At 37.0% G+C, this 24583-nt stretch overlaps 1 protein-coding gene across 1 annotated transcript in view; it reads right to left on the bottom strand.

The window, feature by feature from the left end:
• Positions 1-24213, bottom strand: part of LOC136028138 (leukotriene A-4 hydrolase-like) — a 75027-nt gene extending 50814 nt beyond the window's left edge. Inside the window, exons 1-2 of the mRNA XM_065705795.1 lie at positions 24087-24213; positions 5587-5703 (exon numbers count right to left, since the gene is read on the bottom strand). Coding sequence (XP_065561867.1) covers positions 5587-5696 — 110 coding nt within the window. The 5' untranslated portion in view covers positions 5697-5703; positions 24087-24213. The remainder of the gene's footprint in view (positions 1-5586; positions 5704-24086) is intronic.
• Between the last annotated feature and the right edge of the window lie 370 nt (positions 24214-24583).

Below are 24583 nucleotides of genomic sequence, written 5' to 3'. Positions count from 1 at the left end.
AATACCATTTTTAGAGTTTCGGCTACTATTGAGCTGGGTCGCTCTTTACTACAGTTCGTTACCACAAACTGTTTGATAATGGTTCACAATATTTCAAAACCATAAAAGAGAAATAAGCCGTAAAGCTGGGCATACAGAGTGACTTCTGCTGGCCAGAGAGCAATGACACGAGGATTGAAAACTAAAGATTTTTTTTACATCAATTACTTAGTAAAACAGTAGAGCTGAATATATATATATATATATATATATATATATATATATATATATATATATATATATATATATATATATATATATATATATATATATTGTTGGTTCGGACAGTTCCATTATAAAATCCAGTTTTGCACAAAAATTCTGCCAAAAATCAGAATCGAGTACTGAAGAGTGGCCGACATTGCGCAAAAGTTTCAACACTTACCGTACACACGTTTCACAGATATTGCCGATGAACCACTTTTTAAGGTATTCTTTCTATTTCCACTAATATGCGCCACGCCTTATGGTCGTGTTACTTACGTGAGTACCTAGTTGTGTTGGCAGGTGCTTAGCCTTATCATGTCGTTAAACACAGCTAGTGACAAATTGGACTCACATTAGCTATTAACGGTCTGAGTGGGTTGATTTGGATTCCACGACCGGGTTGGTTCGGACTTTTTGAAACCGTCCGAAACGATCTGTTCTGTCAAATTAACCCCGGGAGGGGAGAGACAAGCGCAAAAAGAGATAAAAAAAGCGATTTATAGCATCCGATACATTACATGTGTTTAGCGTAACGATATAGACTACAGCTTTACTATTGAAAAACAAATAAATGACCTATTATCTTTTCAGATGCCAAGAAATTTTCAACAAAAGCGCGACCATCCATCAGCGAATATTGAGGGATTTGAAAAGGGCTACATCAGCAGTTATCCTTGGCAATATGTCAAACCAAAAACTTCCTAGGAATTTGGCGTTAAAAAGTCTGCAATGCAGGATTATGTTAAATGCTCAAAGAATTTATCAAAAAATATAGCTGAAACAGCATTAGAAGACGAAGTTGAGCCTTCCACAGCGGCAGGATCTCAAGTTCCAGGGCCTACACAAGCCCCAGCCACGGAGAAGGTACCAGATATCACCTTTTCAGGTAAGATAGTTCATAACAGGCAAGTCATTAAGCCCAACGAGGAGAAAGAACTTTCAAACTACTTTCAAACAGCTTCAGCATTGAATGACGGCTTAGTCGCATTGGAAGCTCGCTTGTCATTTCACTCAAGCTAACAAAATCTGATGCCCTTCATCCTGGGAAATCAAGGTAGAAGCTTTGGCAGACTGGATGACTGCATTCCTCAAGCGGAACAGTGAGATTTTTATCAGATCCCCCGAGGCAACATGTCAAGCTAGATCAAGTGGTTTCACTAAAGTGGTTGCAGGGAGATTTTTTAATAAGCTTGGCTTAGTCTATGCTAAATACCTAATCCCTCCGGTCTGTATTTGGAACACCGATGATACATGTGTCCCAACTGCATTACCGCCTGCTACAGTGCTTACCAAGAAGGACCAGAAGGTAGTAGCCCAGACGACAACAGCAGAACGTGACCAAAATTTAACAATGGTCTGTTTTTTTAGTGCAAATGGTAACCACGTGCCTCCGGTTTTTGCCTTTCCAAGGGTTGATTTTCAACCACGGATGCTGAAAGATAGACCTTGGGTGCTTTTGATACTAGCCCATCCAAGTGGTTGGATGAGCTCTGACACATTCTTGGAGACAATGAAACATTTTTTGAAGCATACCAGATCATCAAAAGAAACCAAAATTTTACCGTTACTGGACGATCGACACCAAAATAGTCAACTACAGTAACGAAAACGGGGTAATCTTACTTACCTTCCCACCTCACTGCTCGCGTCGCGTGCAACTCTTCGATGTTTGGGTCTATAGACCATTCAAAGCAGCATTAAGAAGCAGCTTTAATAACTGGTTAAACCTACAGCCAGGCCAAAATATATCTATATTTGAGGTAGCAGAGCTCCGCCGTGTCCTCATCTCGAGAAGTTCAGCATGAGCAACATTTTGGCTGGCTTCAGAAAGCCCAGACAGTGGCCATTCAACCACAACACTTTCTGCCGCGCCGACTTTTCTGCTGCTTCGATTCCAGATTATTAATTGCAGGACAGCCATTCTCAACCCGCTGTGTCAGATCCACATGGGTGAGATCAAGGAACTGACGAAACTCAAGACCCTTCTGAAGTCTTTTCGGTAACTCCCGAACAACTAAGACCATTTCCCGTGTGCCATCTACAGCTACCGAGGGTAGAAGAGTAAAACAAAGAGAAAAAACTTTGAATACTTACAGAAACATAGGAAAAAGAAGAACTAGAGCCAATGGTAAAAAATGGAAAAAGATCTCGGAGGAATTTATCGCCATCCTTTCAAAAAGAAAGCAAGAAACCCGAGGGCGGCAAACCAGGGTGGAGATAGTGATGATGAATAACAAGAATGTCTATCCATAGATGAAAGTTCTAATGAATTTCTACATCTTGGAGAAACAGAACCGGAAGATCTGCATGATGTAGATGTCCTAGCTGCTGATGACTTTGTGCTTATGAAATTCGGCGTGGGAAAAGGAAACGTGTTTTTTATGTTGGACGTATAGGAAAAATTGGGAATGATGATGTGGAGGTGATGTTTCTAAAAAAAAAATTGGCGATAGTTCGTCTGTCCTGATCGACAGGAGGTACAAAAGGAGCTGCGAAAGCTCTCAGCTTGTTTTTCCAAGTCTAACTTTTGCAAAGTAAGTTTTGAATTAAGAAATTTAATAATAATTTGAAGTTTTATGAGTATATTACAAGGTGTCAGAAGAAACTCGTGGCATGTCCGAAACAACCGCTTGCACTGTGGTTGTTTCGGACGATTTTTTTTAGCCATTTTGGAAAAAAAAATCTGCGAAGACGAAAATCGGGAAAAATTATTGTAAGTGCGGAATTTGTGGACAAACATTGGGGTTCCCGAAATGCCCAGATGTATCTGTTGGTTAACGATACTGTGAGAAAGAAAGAAATCGTTGGAGTCAACCCCAGGCTCCCCCCACAATATGGATCCGTAAATGCAGATCTTTGAGCCAAATGTCTTGAATCATTATCAGTAAAGCTCTTTTTACATTTATTTTTACGGTGAGGTTGCCTACCATACCAAAAAGCAAAATTTGGCCGAAGTTCCGAAATTTTCAATGACTTTATATGCATCAGGAAGAGGGGAGGATGGAAATAAATTAGAAAAGGATTTCGCATTAATTTTATAAAGTTCACTAAACTTTAACGGGTAAATATTTGGATAAAGTGAAGATGCAAAAAATATAGTTTAGAAAGTGATGATGAGCAAGATTGGATAGTAAGAGTGCAAGAAGTTTTTCTACTGTTAAAAATAGTTTGAAGGAACGGCTACACGAGTCTTGAACTAAAAAAGAAAACTATTAGCTACATTAATTACAGTTGTCAAGTATGGCTCAAAATATGGGCGGTTTGGGAGGCTGAAAATGATACTCCAGTCATTTTCAAAGGGAATGACCATAGATCAAATAATGAGTGGTTACAAAAAACCGCTTCAAAGACATAGAGCTAGAATACTTTTTACAAGACCAGGTGCTTAGTGCAAAACGAAAAGCAGGACATCCTCAAAGGGACAAGAGGAGGTCATTAGGACAGACATAAAAGAAGTTAGAATTTTATGGACGGAGTAATGAGTGCAGCTTTGAACAAAGGGAAGCAGAAGAGGAGCGTTAGTAATTATGTCTGCCTATGGTGGCCTGATGCTGCGAGTGCTTAGCAGTGGTTGAATTTGCTGTAGTTAAAAGTTATCAACAGTAAAACTAGTGATTTTTTAACTTGAAAGAAGATCATGCTGCAAAAAAGTATAACTTTCAGCGTTTTTTTTTAACTAATAGGGCAAAAATGCCAGTCAGTGCAAATTCTGAGATAGCCAGTCTGATTTTCTTTTTTATGGTAAATCGCCAACAACAGAGGTAATATTTCTCTGACACTAAATGTTAGCATTTCTACCTTAAAGACAATAGATCTTTGGACTGATCGTGGATGGAACCAGCTTTCTTTATTGTGTTATTTTTCTTAGCCAATTTCCTGGTTGTCGAATTTCATTCCATGGTTTCAGAAGTAGCTACAGCATAGTAAAGAGTCAACCACATCTTGTTACAGCCGAACATTATAAAATATGTTTGCAGAAAAAATATCACTTAAAGGTTTCAGATCCTCATCCGTTGAAGGTACTCCTCCCTTACAAGCAAAGTTTTATTTTTGCATGAGTAATATTAATGAGCCTCCTTTTAATTTTATTTTCTCCTCCAGTGCCAGCGGGTTAATGGAAGGTTATAAAAAAAACAGTAAGATCTGACCGGAAATCTAATGCTGACATCATAACTTCTATGGATTTAGTGTGATAAAATCAAAGTAAAGTACAACACAAAACTAAAGATTGTTGTTTTTCAAATAATAAATAAAAAAGACAAGTTTTTTTCAAATGAAGGTAAAGAGCAACAATAAAACTTAAAGCGTACAGGAATTATTCTGCATATGAGGGATGTGTCCCCTTCTCAAACCACTGTTCCATTTACACTTCGCTTGGTTCTTAGCAGTGGTAGTATTTGCGTAAGACTTAGAAGTACTCTGCAGCTGGAACAGTTCGAGATTGAACTCCCAATTTCTCTGTTTGTAAAAATGGGCATAAATAATTTTCTTCGTGTTCCCGTCAAAAATTTGTTTTCAAACCAAATTTTTCTTAAATCTAGTCTCTTTTTTTTACTGTTGATCTGCGCAATATTTACTGAAGAGAAGATATTCCACTTTTAAGGTTTTCTTATATGAACTATTGGCAACATATAAATATTACTCTGTCCTTGGAGTGGTTCAAGATTATTTGTCACTTTATTTTTACTTGAAATACAGCATATTTCTTGAAAATGAGAAATCTCGCATTTAATATCTTGGTCTCAACAAAAAAACACTGGCAGGGGATTAGCGAATTTGGGACTTTAAATGTATACCATGGATCTCCTGGTTGATTCTCCTGGGCTCCAGAGCAACAATTTTTGTTACTCAGTCCCAGTCTGGGATCTTAAGTCCTAGTATTTATTCAAAAATATATATTAGATACTGAAACCTCTTGACTGGTGTTCTTGAAAAAAAAACTTTAGAAAAAAAAATTAAAATCCAATACAAAAGAACTGAGACACAATTATCAAAGCATTTTATTCCAAAGAAAGTGTCTGTCAAATTTACATATAAGAAAATATCGTTCCAAGGATACAGCCAATTCAAAAATACAATTTAAAATCACGAACAAGGAGCTAACTTTGGTGGCATGTATCTCAGGACAGGGACATGACAAAGAAAATATTGGTAGGCTATCCAGTTTTGTCCTGGATATTAATTCATTTTATATAGTTGAGTAAAACAAAAAGGCCAACTTCTGTCTGAATGTTAGTGGAGCCGACCAGGAGTGAAATGTTTGGCAATTAACGACCGACTGACCACAAATACAAACAAGAATATTGTACAGAAAAATATAAAGTTTAAACTTCTACTTACCAAAGAGTTAAAACACCTTGAGAAAGGGCCGACCAAGCAACTATTGACGACAAAACAACAATAGCACCAAGATAAATTGAAAAATTCCTTATCGGTAAAACGTGATACATGAAGACACTGGAAAATAAACAGAATCTTTGCTTTATCTTTCTTACCAATTTAATTATTTGCGTCAAATAAAATTAAATAAAAATTAGTCGATTTAGACATAGTAGTAGATGTAGGTATCTACGTCCCATGAGGACATAATTAGCAAAACCGGTTACAATCCTTTTAACAGGTCCTAGACGAACCTCATTAGCATTTCCGGTTACTATTCCTCTAACAGGGCCAACGACTACATAATTCGGGTCATTGACCTACTCAGATGACGATACTACACGAGGTACATCATTAGCATAATCTAGCTGACATCTCATTTTCATATACCTGTCTGGACATGAACAAAAAAAGAGAAAATACGCGTTTTGACGATTTAATTATATGAATAAATTTTTTTATTTGGATTGAATGAACCTGGTCATATCACGCGCTTGTGTTTAGTTAACCGCCGAACTTATGTTCCTTGATGAATCACTTGGTGTGACATTTTTTTTAGAGGGAACTTATGGTCGTTCATATCCCACCTACAAAGAGTCTCCAATGCCCCTCCCCTGACTTTTTGCCACCCCCCTTTTTCAACTTAGTTTTTTAAGTTGAAATTTTGTACTTAAGAATTTTTACTTATTTTGAGGGGGGGCTTAGAAATTTTTTCAACTTTATATATATATATATATATATATATATATATATATATATATATATATATATATATATATATATATATATATATATATATATATATATATATATATATATATATATATATATATATATATATATATATATATATATATATATATATATATATATACATATATATATATATATATATACATATATATATATATATATATATATATATATATATATATATGTATATATATATATATACTAGCTGTTGGGTGGGGCGCACCCCAACACCTAGTTGGTGGGGCGCTTCGTGTCCAACCCAAGCCCCCCCTCCCGCGCGCGTAAGTCGTTACGCGCCATTGTAGTTGTGTCCCTGTGTCCCACCTGTGAATAGAGATAGATATATATATATATACGTTTTTAACTACGTAAAACATGCGAATATACAACATTCTTCGCTGTCCCATTGTCTGTGCATATAAAAAGATTGTCAGGTTTACTGACTCTTGAACATGCAACATATAATTGTCCATGGGAAAAACAATCCGTATTCAGATCTATACCTCATTATTCTAATGATGTGTCCCTGTGTCCCGGTCGTCATTTGTGTCCCAGTGTTCCAGTTTGTAATTTCTCTTTGAGTGTCCCGGTCGTCATTTATATTCCCTGTGTCCCGGTCGTCATTTGTGTCCCGGTGTCCCGGTCTGTAATTTATATTCGAACAATCCCTATGTCCCGGTCGTCATTTATATATCCCGCCTGTACCCCTGGCGTCCCCGTTGTAGTTGTGTACCTGTGTCCCGGTCGTCATTTATATTCCCTGTGTCCCGGTCGTGATTTGTGTCCGGGTGTCCCAGTCTGTAATTACTCTTCGAGGTTCCCGGTCGTCATTTATATTCCCTGTGTCCCGGTCGTCATTTGTGTCCCGGTATGTAATTTCATCAGTTGACAAACATGATGTCAGTCGACAAACAACTTAATGACGCATACAGCTCAATCCTTATAATGACGTCAGTCGACAAACATGACGTCAGTCGACACACACACAGACACACAGACAACTTATTTTTATATATATAGATAGATATATATATATATATATATATATATATATATATATATATATATATATATATATATATATATATATATATATATATATATATATATATATATATATATATATATATATATATATATATAAACTAGCTGTTGGGGTGGCACTTCACGCCACCCCAACACCTAGTTGGTGGGGGCGCTTCGCGCCCCCCCAAGCCCCCCCGCGCGCGTAAGTCGTTACGCGCCATATTAGTTACGCGCCTTTGTAGTTGTGTCCCTGTGTACCACTTATGAATATAGATAGATTTATATATGTATTTTGAACTACGTAAAACTTACGAATATACAACATTCATGGCTTTCCCATTGTCTGTGCATATACAAAGCCTTATGTACTTATAATGACGTCATATGCAAGCGCTCTTTTTAAAAACAAACAAACATGCATACACACAACTCGTTTTTATATAGATAGATAGATAGATAGATACAATACAAATTAACTGCATAAAACTTGCGAATATACAACATTCTTCGCTGTCCAATTGTCGCTGCATATAAATAGATTGTCAGGTTTACCGACCCTCGAACATGCAAGTACAATTGTCCATGGGAAAAACAATCAGTATTTAGATCTATACCACATTTTTCTAATGATTGACCTTGAGCTTTGTTGATGGTGATTGCAAATGCTAATCGAATTGGGAATGGCAATCTTTTAAATTGAAAAGGCAGATCCGTTGGAATCATGGGAATGCGAGGAATAAGAACAGCCTCACCCTCAAAAGGCCCTGTCAAGATGTGGCCTCTATTACGTTTTCCATTGTTTTTTTTTACGGCGAGTCGCGTGCCATTGCAAAGCTTTGGTGGGTTGATATTTCTTAACAGTATTATTGGTACGCCTATTTTTAGTTGTAGCACGTGTGGTGAAAACCCTGAAAGATCCAAGGAATTTAAAAATTCAGATGGATAATTAACTGCCTCATTTGGTTCCAAAACTGTGTCAACTGACTTGTAAAGGACTGCCTGGTCTCGAATCTTGGTTAAAACAATATTGTTGATATGTGGACGTCTATATTTTTGGGTGCAAGAATCGCTCTTTCACTTAGCCATTTATTATTTTTATAATTGTTTAGAATATTCGGAAATACTTTTTCAATCAATTCATTTTAGGACGTCACTAAATTACAGAATTCAGCAGGTAGTTGTATACGTCCTGAAATTGAGTCTACTGTGAGCTTTCCGTTTCCAATTGCCAGCAATGGATCTGAAAATGTTTGACCAGAGTCATCGTTTTGCAATCGGACACGCATATTTGAAATTAATTTTAATGTTTTTACGTGTGCCCATAAGTTAGAATTTTTCAGGCAAGCATTCATTTCGTCTGCAGGGGTTGATCTAGGTATTATAGGTAATGTTTGCCTGAAATCTCCCGCAATGCCAGAATCAGTTTTATCACAAACGTTTTACCAGTATCTCCTGGCGCATCCAAAAAGAAAATTTCTCCAACGTTGTTATCGAAACAATGCATTATCATATCATAAATGTCTTTTTGTTCCGACGTTAACTTGGAAATGTTATTTTGTACATACGACAATAGATCACTCGTACTGTAACTTTGTTCACGATCCAATTCTACACATGTCGAAACAGCAGCGGTACGATTAGGTGAAGGCATTCCCAAATCCTGAAGAGGTTTGTTTGCCATACATACGCACAAATCTTCTATAATAACTAAAGTGTAGTTATAAATTTCTGATGTAAAATCAAAAGTCATATCTGACGTCTCTAACCGTTTTCGATGGAGTATATCTTCGGACATTTTCGATTTATATTTTCCCCATAACTCTGTAGGAGCTGAAGGAGAGCAAGTTGTTAGAATGATTCCAAACAATGCACGAATTTAACTTGGAGTTGACGTTTCGCACGCGTCATTGATGCAGTTATCCCAGTGTTGGTCATTCTCCAATAAATCCAGAGCTTGGCATGCACTACGGTAAGTGTCATGTATAGTACCGTTTACAGTTCTCAAATACTCAAAGGACGTCGGACCGGGTACATTCACCAAAAGCAGGCGTAGAAAGAAGCATTCATGTTGATTGGGGTGAACGGTGTAGAATCTTCCTATCGTGGTATCTTTGAAGATGGTAGGCTGGCAGTCGACTGACTTACCCTATTTTCGACGTTCAAATACTTTATTTTTAGCATTCTACGTGTAATACGAAGGCACTTCAGTATACAGCAGTTTTTTTGCAAAAGAATAATTTTTGCATAGCGAAAAGAAAGCAGTTAACATTGTATCCGGTGGATTCACGGCTCTTTGTTGCACGTTGGATTCCAAAAAATAAACACGTTGACCATTCTGTAAATGTAATGCTAAGTGAACAACAGCTGGACTACGTTCATGTATCGGAAATGAAAGAATTCGCTAAACAGCTTCATTACTGCTTTTGATTGCCTTTACGGAGTTACAGTATTCAACGTGTATGTGTGCATTAAATGTTTTTGATAATAATGGGGAATATGGAACAACCCACTGCCTATCTACTTCGATGGTGGTACCGTTACGCTTCTTTATTATTGCTGTTTTACCGCCATCTTCAGTACATCTTCTTCTATATTGTGGGTAACCATCATTGCCAGTAATTGTGTTGGGTACTAAAAGTCGAGGATATTGCTTTGTGCACCTTCCTTTGGCCATGCATGGTGAATTTTCGTTCAGTGCACTGCAAGGTCCATGTATCATATTTTTTACAACAATATCATATAACCTCTTATCGACATTTTCATCAGGTATTTCAGCGGAAATCACATCATCAATTTCGTTAGAAGTAATGTTATAATGTAGCCAGATTAGTATATGTGCGTGTGGCAATCCTCGTTTTTGCCATTCCACTGAGTACATCCAGCATCGCACTGACCCAGGTTGCTCTTGTGATTCCTCGGCATGCTTTCTTTTGGTGATTTCTCTTTGAGACGCAAGCCTAATTTCACGCTGTTGTTGTTATTCCTCGGCACGCTTTCTTTTCTTACTTTCTCTATCAGCCGCAAGCCTGTTTTCTTGCTGTTCTTGTGATTCCTCGGCAAGCCTTCTTTTTTCATTTTCTCTTTTAGCAACAAGTCTGGTTTCGCGTTGCTCTGGTAGTTCCTCGGCACGCTTTCTGTTCTTACTTTCTCTATCAGCTGCAAGCCTGTTTTCTTGCTCTTCTTGTGATTACTCGGCACGCTTTCTTTTCTTACTTTCTCTATCAGCAGCAAGTTTTTTGGCATAGACTCTTTGAGCAGCTTCCTCGGCTGTTGCCATTGTAGGTTCTTCAGTCATTTTACAATTAAACATTTTTCCGTGAACGAATGCCTTAAATACCTTTAATGACGTCATCGTCATAACAAACATGACGACAACTAACTTCATGACGACATGACATGATGACATGACGTCACTCGACAGACACACAGACAACTTATTTTTGTATATATAGATACGTCAGTTGCCAAACATGACGTCAGTCGACACACATAAATGACGTCAGTAGACAGACACACAGACAAACAACTTATTTTTATATATATAGATATATGCATATGTTAGTCATTATTTTTTCTAGTAGAAACATAATGTCTGTAATAACATTTTTTTTAAATCGTTTAATTTATCTAAGAAAATTTTTACTTTTTTTCGTGTCTTAAAATAACATTATAAAACATGATATACTAGATATGGTATAGGGGAGACCGGGGCGCCTTCGGTCACGGGGTGCCTCCGGTCACCCCCAATAACTCATTTTGAGTTTACGTATTTTTATGCTAGATGGCACTGGGGAGGTTGTTTATCCAAGGCGTGTGTCCGAAGAAAATTTCCCTCAGTTAGCTTCAGCCAGTTTAGCTGGAGAGAGTTTCGTACCATTTTTTTTGCGAAAAGTAAGTTTCTCTACTTCTGTTTGAACCTAGCCTTCCCCTTCTGTTTGGCATGGATTTCGATGATTAAATTTGTATACACATAGAAATGATAGGACTAGAAGATAGTGGTATTTCTAAGGAGAAATCTTTCTCTGTTTTCGGGTCAGAAAATAAGTTTGACAAAATGGCGGCTGGGGCACCTTCGGTCAGTCCACGACGGGGCACCTTCGGTCGCTGACCGGAGGCACCCCAACCTGATGAATAACGTAACCTTACCAGTTTTAAGTTAAAGATAGGTCTCTCTACAATTCAATTGTGGTTAACATTGATGCTCCCAGCATAGAACTAAAGTAAGGTGTACCAAAAGAGTTTGTTACTTTCAGAACGAGAGAAGGGCAGTGATATTCCGCTGCATCAGCGAGTGTGTCCAAAAGAAATGAAGCCTGTAAATGACGTGCCCGGGCCACAGTGCATTTTCTTTGACGCTTGTTGGGTCGTGCTATTAAGTTCCACGAACTTATTACGCCGGAAATAAGTTCGTTTGTGTCTTCTCTTTTACTGTAGGTCATTTTTACACTGCCAAATTCGGTAAGTCTTAATTTCATTGTTTCTTCCAGATCATTGGTTATGGTTCGGAACAGAGTTCCAAAACGCCCGAAGGGTGTGTCAGATGAGGCTATGAACATTGCTGTTTCCAAAGTTTTGATGGACAAAGCTTCAATTCGTAGTACTGCAACAGCTTTCGGAATACCGAAATCAACCCTTATCGACAACGTTCGCCGAGCAAAAGAACTACGCGAGCAAGAGCAAGGGGGCATACCAGTGCCTATTCAAGCTGGGGTCTCTAATTCTGGAACCTCTAGTGGTGGCACATTCAATAGTGCTTTTCTTCCAACAAGAAAAGAGAGACTGTCAACTGCAAAAGTTTTCACGGCCAATGAAGAGGGCCAGCTTGCTGTTTATTTAAAACATTGTTCGAAAGTCCATTATGGTATGACCCTGATGCAAACACGAAAGTTTGCATATGATTATGCAAAAAGACTAGATAAGAAAGTTCCTCACAACTGGGAAGAAGCACAGATGGCTGGGCCAGACTGGATGAAGGGCTTTATGATAAGGCAAGGTGATTTGTCTCTCAGAAAGCCAGAGCTGAAAGGGGTGAACTTGTTACTGTTTGTTGCTTTGTCAATGCTATTGGTGGAACCGTGCCACCAGTCTTCGTATTCCCCAGAGCAAAGTTCAAGGATCATATGATGTTTGGGGCCCCTGCAGGAAGTCTCGGCCTAGCCCAAACAACTGGTTGGATGACTGCAACATTGTTTTACGAGGCGATACAGCATTTCAAGAAACAAGTTCGATGTTCCAAGGACAGCCCGGTCCTCTTATTGCTCGATAACCATGAGAGCCACATCGGTCTTGACGTTATCATGTACGCCCGTGCAAATGGCATATTTTACTATCCTTCCCACCCCACTGCAGTCATCGTCTTCAGCCTCTAGATATTACTATCTATGGACCACTGAAGTCTGCTTTGAAAAGAGCATTTCATGATTGGATGACTTCAAATCCGTTTCAGAGGATCCAGATCACCCATATTGCCCAGCTTGTAGGAAATGCTTATCCAAATGCACTGACCATGAACAACATCATTTCTGGGTTTTCGAAGCCTGGCATTTGGCCCTTCAACCGCAATGCTTTTTCTGATGAGGATTTTTATGCTGCGTCTGTCAGCGACCGTCCTAAGGCAGAGCCGTGCTCATCAGCAACAGAGAGAAACCCACCAGTATCGGATCTACTAGATCCTTGCCCGTCACCGTCAACTGCACCGGCAACACCAGCTACAGAGATTCGTTACTCTAATGCTTTGACCCCCGAAGATGTCCGACCGTATCCAAAGGCATTGCTAAGGAAACAGAGCAATAGGGGCGGAAGGAAAAAGGGTGCATCGAGAGTTTTGACAGACACACCAGAGAAAGATAAAATTGAAGCTGCTATGATGGCTAAGAAAGCAAAGCAAGATGAGAAAGATGCAAAAGCAAAAGCAAGATTGCTTAAAAAAAATATGAAGAAGCCAACAAGTCAAACGAAAAGCAAGGGTCAGAAGAGGAAGCAGCAAACGTCTTTGTGCGATCAGTCGACTGATGAAGAATCTGTTGTTTCAGTTCATCTGGATGATGACACGGATGATAGTCTACATATCGGTGATGACGAGCTAACTGAGCCACTTGCACTGGGGACCCTTAGTATTGGCGACTATGTGTTGGTGGAGTTCGAAGGCAAGAACAGTTCACTGCACTACGTTGGATTCGTCAAAGAAAAAGATAACAGTGAAGTTTTTGTAAGTTTCCGTGAGTCAGCGTGAATTAGGTTTTTACCAAAGTCAGCGCGAGAAGAATCGGATTCTCTTTAGAGTAAAAGACATAAGAAGTGAGAGTTTATCAAGATTCAGTCAGACACAAACACTACTACCAACTCAGAAGTGGTATACTAGAGACTAAAATATGTGATTTGGGTTATTACACAAGTCTGAGAGAGATAAATCGGACTTATTTTAGAGTTTAAAACAAATGAAGTGGAAATTTATCAAGGTTCAGTCAAACAGACACAATTACCGACTCACAAGTAGTATACTAGAGTCTAAAATAGGTGAATTACATTTTTAACAAAGTCTTAGAGAGGGATGAATGGAATTCCTTTTAGAGTTAGAGACGAATGGAGTGAGAATTCATCAAAATTCAGTCAGACACAGGCACTACTATCAGCTCACAAGTGGTATACTAAAGTCTGAAGAAGGTGAATTGGGTTTTTATTAAAGTACTAGAGACTTTTTTTAGGGTTTGAAAAAAAGGAAGTGGAGTTTACCAGGATTCAGGGAGAAACAGACACTACTATCCGCTCACTAGTGGTATACTAGAGTCTGAAATAGGTGAATTAGGTTTTTACCAAAACTGAGAACGATGAATCAGATTCTTTTTAGAGTTAGAGACATATGAAGTGAGAATGTAACGAAATTAAGTCAGACACACACACACTACTATCAGCTAATAAGTGATATAGTAGTCTGAAAAAGGTGAATTAGGTTTTTTGTCAAAGTCTAAGAGAGATGACTCGGATTCTTTGTAGAGTTAGAAATATTCGAAGTAGGAATTTATCAATATTTAGTCAGACACAGATAGTACTATCAACTCAGAACTTGTACACTAGTCTGAAATAAGCGAATTAAGTTTTTTCCCAAAATCTGAGAGGGATGAATCGGATTTCTTTTAGAGTTAGAGACACATGAAGTGGGAATTCCCAAAATTCAGTCAGACACGGACACTACTATCAGCTCAGAAATGGTATATTAAAGTCAGAAATAGGTGAATTAGGTTTGAAATAGGTCAAAAGTGGTATACTAAAGTCTGAAATAGGTGAAATAGGTTTTTAATAAAGACTGAGAGAGATCAATTGGATTCTTTTTAGAGTTTGAAACATATGGAATGAAAATTTATCAAGATTCAGTCAGACACAGACACGACTACCAGCCCACAACTAGTATACTAGATTCTGAAATAGGTTAGTTAGGTTTTTACAAAAGACAGACAGATGAATCGAATTGTTTTTAGAGTTAGCAACATATGAAGTGAAAATTCATCAAGTTTCAATCGGACATAGAGACTACTATCAGCTCACAAGTCTTATAATAGAGTCTGAAATAGGTGAATTAGATTTTTACCAAAGTCTGAGAGATAGGAATCAGACTCAGTTTAGAATTAGAGACATATGAAGCGGGAATTTATCAATATTCAGTCAGACACAGACACTACTACAAGCAAACGAGTGATATACCAGAGTTTGCAATAGGTGAATTAGGTTTTTACCAAAAAATGAGAGCGATGAATTGGTTTCTTTTTAGAGTTAGAGACACAAGAAGTGGGAAATTATGAAGATTCAGTCAGACACAGACACTACTACCCGCTCAGAAGTGTTAAACTAGAGTCTGAAATAGGTAAAATTGGGTTTTTACCAGAGTCTGAGAGAGATGAAGCGGGTTCAGTTTAGATTTAGACAAATGAAGTTGGAATTTATCAAGATTCAGTCAGACACAGACGATACTACAAGCTCACAAGTAGTATACCATCAGCTCAGAAGTGGTATAGTAGAGCCTGAACTAGGTGAATTATGTTTTTACCAAAGTCTGAGATAGATGAATCGGATTCTTTTTGGAGTTAGAGATATACGAAGTGGGAATTTATCAAAATTCAATCAGAGACAGAAACAACTGCCAGCTCATAAATGGTATATTAGAGCCAGCAATAGGTTAATTAGGTTTTTACCAAAATCCGAGATCGATGAATAGGATTCATTTTAGAGTTAAAGATATACTAATTGGGAATTTATCTAAATTTAGTCAAACACAAACACTACTATCAGCTCAAAAGTGGTATACTATAGTCTGATATAGGTGAATTAGGTTTTCACCAAAGTCTGACAGGGTTTAGGTTTTTATGAATCAGATTCCTTTTAAACTTAGAGACATACTAAATGAGAATTTATCAAAATTCAGTTGCAAAAAGACACTACTATCAGCCCACATTTGGTATAATAGAGTCTGCTATAGGTGAATTTGGTTTTTATCAAAGTCTGAGAGATATGAATCCGATTCTTTTTAGAGTTAGAAAAATATGGTGGGAATTTATCAAGATTCAGTCAGCCGCAGACACTACTATCAGCTCACAAGTGGTATACTCCAGTCTGAAATAAAATAGGCAAACTACATTTTTACAAAAGTCTGAGAGAAATGAATTGATTCTTTTTAGATTTAAAAACATAGAAAATGAGATTTATCAAGATTCAGTAAGACACAGACACTAATTTCAGGTCGGAAGTGGTGGTATACTACAGTTTGAAATAGGGCTTTATAAAAGTCTGAGATAGATGAATCAGATTCTTTTTACAGTTAAGAGACATAAGAAAGGAGAATTTAACAAAGTTCAGTCAGACACAGACAGTACTATCAGCTCTCAAGTGGTATACTCGAGTCCGAAATAGGATAAATGAACTAGGTTTTTACAAAAATGTGAGATAGGTGAATCTGATTCTTTTTAAAAAAATATGAAGTGAGAATTTATCAATATGTAGTCAAACAGAGACACTACTATCAGTTCACGAGAGATATACTAAAGTCTACAATGGTATACTAGAGTCTCGACTAGGTGAATTGGCTTTTTACCAAAGACTGAGAGAATATGAATCGATTTTTTTTTACAGTTAGAAACATATGAAGAGAGAATACTAAAGAATACAAGTGGTATACTAGAGTCTAAAATAGGTGAATTAGGTGTCTACCAAGTCAGAGAGAGTGATAAATCGAGATAGAGAGAGAGAGAGTTGCTTTTTAAAGTTAGAGACATATGGAGTTGGAATTTATCAAGATTCCATTAGATCTAGACACTATAAACAGGTGAAAACTGGTATACTGGAGTCTGAAATAAGTAAATTAGGTGTTTACCAAAGCCTGAGAGAGATGATTCGGATTAGTTTTAGAATTAGAGACATCAAGTAGGAATGTATCAAGATTCAGTAAGACACAGACACTACCACCATCTCACAAGTGGTATACTAGAGTATGAAATAGGTGAATAAGGTTAATTGCCAAAGTCTGAGAAAGATGAAACGGACTCCTTTTTGAGTTTAGAAGATATGTAGGTGGGAATTTAGCAAGAAGCAGTCAGACACACTACTACCAGCAAACAAGTGGTATACTAGAGTCTGAAATAGGATAGGCGAACTGGGTTTTTACCAAAGTCTCAGAGAGATTAATCGGATTCTTTTTAGAGCTAAAAAAATGAAGTGAGAATTTGTCAAAGTTCAGTAGGACACAGAAACTACTACCAGCTCACAGGTGATAAACTACAGTCTAAAATAGGTATATTAGGTTTTTATCGAAGTCTGAGAGAGATGAATATGATTCTTTTTAGAGTTTGACTTATGAAGTGGGAACTTATGATGATTCAGTCGAACAAAGACACATCCACCAGATCACAAGTGGTATACTAGAGTCAGAAATAGATGAATTAAGCTTTTACCAAAGTCTGAGAGCAATGATTCAGATTCTTTTTAGAGTGAGAGACAAATAAAGTAGGAATTTATCAATATACAGTCAGACAATGACACTACTACAAGCTCACAAGTGGTATACTAGAGCTTGAAATAGGTTAATTAGGTTGTTAACAAAGTCTGAGAGAGATAAATCGGATTCTTTTTAGAGTTAGAGACATATGAATTGGGACTTTATCAAGATTTATTCAAACAAAAACACTACTATCAGCTCAAAAATGGCAAACCAGAGTCTGAAATAGTGAACTAAGGTTTCACCAAAGTCTGACAGAGATGATTCAGATTCTTTTTAGAGTTAGAGACGCATGAAGTAGGAATTTATTAACACTCAGTCAGACACAGACACTACTACCAGTTCACAAGTGGTATACTAGAGTCTGAAATAGGTGAATTAGGTTTTTACCAAGGTCTGAGAGATATGAATCAGACTCTTTTTAGACTTTAAGATATACGAAGTGGGAATTTATCAAGATTCAGTCAAATACAGACACTACTACCAGCTCACAAGTGGTATACTAGAGCCTGAAATAGGTTAGTTAGGTTTTTACCAAAGTCTGATAGAGATGAATCAGATTCTTCTAGAGTTACAGACATACGAAGTGGAAACAAATCAAAATTTATTCAAACACAAAAACTAATATCAGCTCAGAAGCGGGATACTAGAGTCTGAAATAGGTAAATTAGGTTTTTGCCAAAGTCTGATGTAGATGAATCATATTCTTTCTAGAGTTACAGACATATAAAGTAGGAATTTATCAAGATTCAGTCACACACAAACAGTACTACCAGCTAACAAGTGGTATACTAGAGTTTGAAATAGGTGAATTAGCTTTTAACCGTAATCTGAGAGATATGAATCCGATTCTTTTTAGAGTTCGAGACATATGAAGTGGGAATTTATCAATATGCAGTCAGAGACAGACACTAATATCAGCTCACAAGTGGTATACTCGAGTATAAAATTGATGAATTAGATTTTTACCAAAGTATGAGATAGGTGAATCAGTTTTTTTAGAGTTAAAGACATATAAAGTGGGAATTTATTAAGATTCAATCAAATACAGACACTACAATCAGCTCATAAACCTGTGTGGAATAATGATTCAGAGTCGAAGTCAATTAAGAACCGTGCAAAGTTATGGTTGCATATATGGTCAGAATGCAGAAGGCCTGCTTCTGGTATTGTTTTCAGTATTAAAAATCGCACTAAATCTGCTTATAAGAAATACCTTTGTGCAGTCCGATTTTGGGGTCTTGATTTTCCAATCAAATCCAAGTGATTGGAAGAATGTTTTAAATTCTAGTAAAATTATTGGTGATGGTCCTGGCAATTATATTTCTAAGTCAGCTTGGGAATCGCATTATACTGCTATTTGAAACGTATGCTACCGTCTCCTCTATCTCAGTAGGAAATATTACCGATATCTGCTGATTCAATTTACCTGGCTATTAAAAGTCTAAGTCAGTTGACACCAATGGAATATCAGTGAATCATTGAAAACCTGATTGCCCCCCTTTAATATCGCATTTACAACTACTTTTTCAAATGTGTTTGTGTTGTTCTGTTGTGCTAGACAGTTTCTTGTGACACAGTTACTTCTATTTTAAAAAGGGGAAAAGATACATTTTCATGTTCATCTTATCGTCCTATCACTGTTTCTTGTACCTTAATCAACCTTAATTAAGTCCTTGAGTATTTACTTCTCCCTTCTATAACAGATAATATAAATTTTGGAGTTAACCAGTTTGGTTTTCAGCATGGTCTGGGATGTCAGCATACCCACAAAGTTCTTTCTACTCTGCTTTCTGATGCTTCAGGGAAGGGCTATGATCTTTATTTTTGTTCTTTAGATCTATCTAAGGCTTTTGATTCTATAGTTAACTCCCAAGCCCTGTTTTCTTTGCTTAAATGTGGAGTGAATGTTTCTATTGTTTCTTTATTAAAATTTTGGTATGGTCATTCTTTCCTTCATATTAAATCTTCTCCTTCTGATCCTTCTATGTTAAAGATCTCAGTAAGACAAGGTGTGAGACAAGGTGGAGTTTTATCTCCATCAATTTTCAAAATGTGTATTGCTGATATTTTAAATAGTCTTCCAACAACTTACCTTTTAGGTAGTTCAAATGTCTCATATCTTGCTTATGCAGACAATATTCTTCTCATTAGTAGAACTAAATCTGGGTTTTTGGCTTCTGTTTGTTCTATCTCTACTGCTTTCTCAAATGTAGGTCTAACCCTTAACCCTGATAAATGTGAATTGCTTCATTTCAGTCCTTCTCCTAACCAATCTTCTAGACTTAATGGTTCTGAATTTAGCATTCCATGCATGACTTCTTTAAGGTGGTTGGGCATTACCCTTATGAACAATTTAGTCTCTTTTTGTAATAAAGTTGTTTCTGATGCTAAGGTTAAACTTCAAGTGGGTTATTCTAAAATTGTTTGAGAACAGGGGGAAACATAACTGCAAAGCCCTTTCACAAATTTATTCTTGCTTTTGTGATCACTCGGTTTTATATCTTTCTGGAGTGTATCCTGTTTTAAAAAGAAAAAATTTAAAGGCTCTCAAGTCATCTTATTTTTGTTTCCTCCAATTTTTGTTGTATCTTCCTCCCTGGTACAAGAACAGTGATATTATAACAAATTTCTGGGCTCCAGACTTATTAAATAAACTTAAAGTGCTACACCAGAAACTATCTGACTCAATACATTTTACTATTAACCCTTTTTATGGCCTTCTAAAATGTTTTCTACACTAATTTAATGTGTTATCAGAAGTTTTCTTTTTGTGTGTGTGTGTGTGTTTGTTTTATACTCTGCTGTTTCAAGTGGGTCACAAATAAATTATTATTATATGCTGAAGATAAGAGTAGACAATCTATTACATCCCTATTCAACCCTGAAGGAAAACAACTTGAAGATCTGAAGGATATTACAAATTTGCTGAAAAATACATTTGCATTCAAATTCTTAGTGGACCCCCCAGACAAGCCACTGTGCCCTGCCCCAGGGGTGTTTGAGCATCAGATGCCTAAAATTTATGCCATAATGGATGAGATTATGAAAAGGTTGAATAAACTAGACCCCAACAAAGCTAAAGGTCCAGACAGTGTACATCTCAGGCCCCTTAAAGAACTTGTGGCCACTCCAGTTGTTGTTCAAACTGTCTCTTCAGACTACTACTTGCAGATTGGTAGGCAGCCATAATTACTTTAATATTCAAGAAAGGATCTAGAGCCCAGCCTCACAACTATCAACCAATTAGCCTGACCTTGGTTGTGGCCAAACTTATTGAAGTGAAAGTCAATGATGCAATCATAGTGCATACAACCAACAATGGCCTTCTTTTGGGTGGTCAGCATGGCTTCATGAAAGGCGTGTCTATTGAAACAAATCTAACACCAACTTATGAATCTATAGCTGATCTACTGGAGCAGGATCTTCGAGTCACCATGTTCCTACTGGATCAAGCTAAGGCTTTTGATAAAATATCTCACCACTACCTGATGATCAAGCTATCAGTATGTCAGATAGATAATGATGTTGCCCAGTTGATCCACACCTTCCAATGTGATAGAATCCAGATTGTTGCTGTATACAATTAAAGAAGTTACCTCATCTACACCACCCCAGTTCAAATCAAGAATAGTGTCTCCCAAGGGACCAAACTAGGCCCAACACTGGTTAACCTTTGTATAAATGATACTTCTGAGGTTGTCAAGAATGGCTTGGAACAGACAATTCCAAGCTCTTTGGTCCAGAAGCCTTGACAAAAAATTGCTCATCTCTGCCAGAAGATCTCAACAACCCCTGTCTGTGGGCAACAACCTAGATACTTAAGTTCAATCCATCTAAATAGAAAGTCCTGCATCTTGGTCCAAATAACCCCTGCCATAGTTACCACATGGTTGACTTGCTAGGTGCCAATATGCCCATTCAGAGCAAAGGAAGAGCATGATCTTGGGGTAATCATTGACAATGAACTTAAATTTCATAGTCACTGTTGGAACCAAGCAGCTAAGGCAAACAAGGTCCTTTTTTATGAAAGAGAGAGAAAGATGGGTTTATTAATATAAATAAACAAAACAGGACAAGCAAATGGCCCAAAGCAAAGTTTGTTTGGGCTTACAACCCCAGTACACATAAAAATAAAACCATACATAAAAGGAGAGGAAAATGAAAAACAAAGAAAAAAAAATTCAATTACCCTGCATTTTGATTGATTTAGGATTACATTTCAAAAAAGTCAAAGTAAAAAGAAACTAAAACCACTTGACCAGTATAACCTAAAACAAAACCAACATCTTGGCTCCACTTGAAGTCCACTATTAAGGCAAAATAGGTTTAATTCCTGCCAAAACTTCCATGCATAGAGTCCTAGATGCCAAATCAAAAATTGAGATCTATGGGTATTATGATCAAGTGTTCAGTGACAAACATCCAACCAGAAGTTATCAAGAAGCTTTACACATCCCTTGTTTGTCCCCATCTTGAGTTTGGCATGTCAGTTGCCAACCCACGTGTTAACTGTGACAAGGAGATACTGGAGATTGTCCAGCATAGAGCAGCCAAGCTCCCTTTTGCCAAACAACAAATCTCCTATGAGCAACAACTAGAAAAGCTTGACCTGCCTATTCTAACATACTGTAGAAAGAGAGGATATGGCATCATTGTATTGAAGTTAATGACCAGTAACACCATTAAGATCCTTTTTGATCACAGTGAATACACCAGAACACAAGGAAACCCAATAAAACAGCAAAAATTTTGCCAAAAGCACAAGAAGTTCATCAATTGCATTGTTCCACTGTGGAATTGACTTGGCAAATGGTCAACCAATCACATTGTTCCACTGTGGAATTCACTTGGTAAATCTACCATGTCAGCCAGATCAGTTGACAGATTCAAGATTGATGTCAACCATGATTGGAGCAGCATGTCATTGAAGATGCAGTAGAACAAACCAGTATCATGCAGGAGGATCTCTTAGATGCCACCCACCCCTTTTTGGCTCTCAAACATGTGTGGCCTGCAATATGTCTAGTGAAACTCAATGATGAAACCAAACTGTCCTGTATATATGTAAAATGTGATGATCCACTCATAAACTGTGACATAAATATTAAGTCAATATTACCTAGCAATATCTACAGGTTCTTCAAGCTTAGTCACTTGAAGATGCAATTTAAGGTATTTAGCCAAAGGTATGGGCCTAACTTTAAAAAAAGGATTTATAATGAAATAGTAGGCTAAGTTTGAAAAAACTACTTTAACCAATTGATATATTCAAAAATACAGAATGAAATTATTATTTTCAAGGGTAATAAAAGGGGTTAAATTTGAATTTGCAAAAAAATCAATAATTAGCCTATACTCAGAAAGAGTACAAAAAATGGCATTGTTCTTTATGTTCAATTTATTTATAGGTCAATCATATGACCTACTGAATATTTAGTGCCTACCTAAAATACTCCTAGCATTAATTATTCAGATGATCCAAGCATCCTGGATGAAAATTAAAATTTTACCAAAACATGCTGCATAGGGTATTATCAAGTAGACTAATAATGTCTGTTTTTTAGTATTTACCTTTATTTATTATGTATTTTAGACTAGGACTACATCTGGTACAACTGGGAGGGGATGCATTGTCAGAAAAGTCAAATATGATATTTGATAACAGGGAAAAGCTTTACTTTCATCACAAGGTTTTGAAAATGCAAGCATATAGCAAGATTCTCATGATTGTATATTATTTCTTTATCATTATTACAGAAGCAAGTCCATTTTTTAGCTTTCTCAAAATTCCCTTCAATTAAACTAAAAATGAGTAAAGTGGGCAGGGTTTTGAAGCTGAGGGAAATGTTGGGGCTGGGCAATATGAATGAATAATGACATAAAAAAATATACACTCATAAGAATCTAGCTATATGCATTAATTCCTAAAAATTATCCTCCCTTCAGACTTTCAACACCACAGAAGCTTGCCCTTGACTAACTGCAATTTCTGTGGAAAATAGGGTTGCAATGATGAAAGATCATGAATATAACAAACAAGGCTTAACCAATCAGACCTTGCTCCACTGCCCACAGGGCATATAGACTAATAGGCTTTGCTCTATAGGTAGGCTAATGTTACCTGTGAGCAAAATTTACCTGTGAGACTTTCAACACCACAGAAGCTTGCCCTTGACTAACTGCAATTTCTGTGGAAAATAGGGTTGCAATGATGAAAGATCATGAACATAACAAACAAGGCTTAACCAATCAGACCTTGCTCCACTGCCCACAGGGCATATAGACTAATATGCTTTGCTCTATAGGTAGGCTAATGTTACCTGTGAGCAAAATTGGATGTTGCACTGCCTACCTTTTGTAATATTTAACTAGCCTAATTGCTCTGATTTGCTGGTTCAAATTTCATCACAGGCCAATGTCACAACAGCTACTATTGCAATTGTTCAAAAACAGCTGGCTAATTTAAACTTGAAAGTGAAAGTCAACCATCTTGTATATTAGCATTAATGGAAGTGTGAGTTTTTTTAATTATCTTTTGCTTCCTACTATACAGAAATTATGTCCAGAAAAAGAAGCTAGGATGGATTCATCATCTCCCCTTGTAAACCTTTATTTAGCCTTGTAAACTAGGCTATGCTAATTTAAAGGATTAAATGTGATATAAAACATAATCAATAACAGATCAAGCTGAACTTACACTTAGTCTGTATGTACCACGGTAGCTGCCAAAAAGACAAGCTCTTAAAAAAAAAATGGCTATAACTTAGACATAGTTGCACACCAGGAATAGACCTCTTCAAATATTTGAATGTCTTTGCTGTTTTGTGGCAGGTATTGCCAAGTATTTCAATAATGAAAGAAAAATTCAAGAACAAAGCTTCATAAACAAGACAGAAATGCACATTACCAGTAGGCCTACTAAGCACTTCTAAGTGCTATAGTATGGAAATTATGCTGGTTTGCAGCATAGTTTCCAATTTAGACAGCTTGCGATAAAAGTTATAGTATAATTGTGCTCTTTTTATTGTATAATTTTTATAAGTTCACTTCTTAGGAGCTTGAAACCTAAAACACTAACAAACTTTGCCTAAAAAAATATCTGTCCAGAAATAGAGTCTAGGATGGATACATTCCTTTCCCTTGTAAACCTTTATTTAGTCTTGTAAGCCATGCAAGGCTAATTTAAAGGATTAT

Source organism: Artemia franciscana, chromosome 6 (genome assembly GCF_032884065.1).
Source record: "Artemia franciscana chromosome 6, ASM3288406v1, whole genome shotgun sequence".
Taxonomy (NCBI): Eukaryota; Metazoa; Arthropoda; class Branchiopoda; order Anostraca; family Artemiidae; genus Artemia; species Artemia franciscana.
Note: the sequence above shows the minus strand (reverse complement) of the source record. Positions and strands in the feature narration are given on the sequence as shown.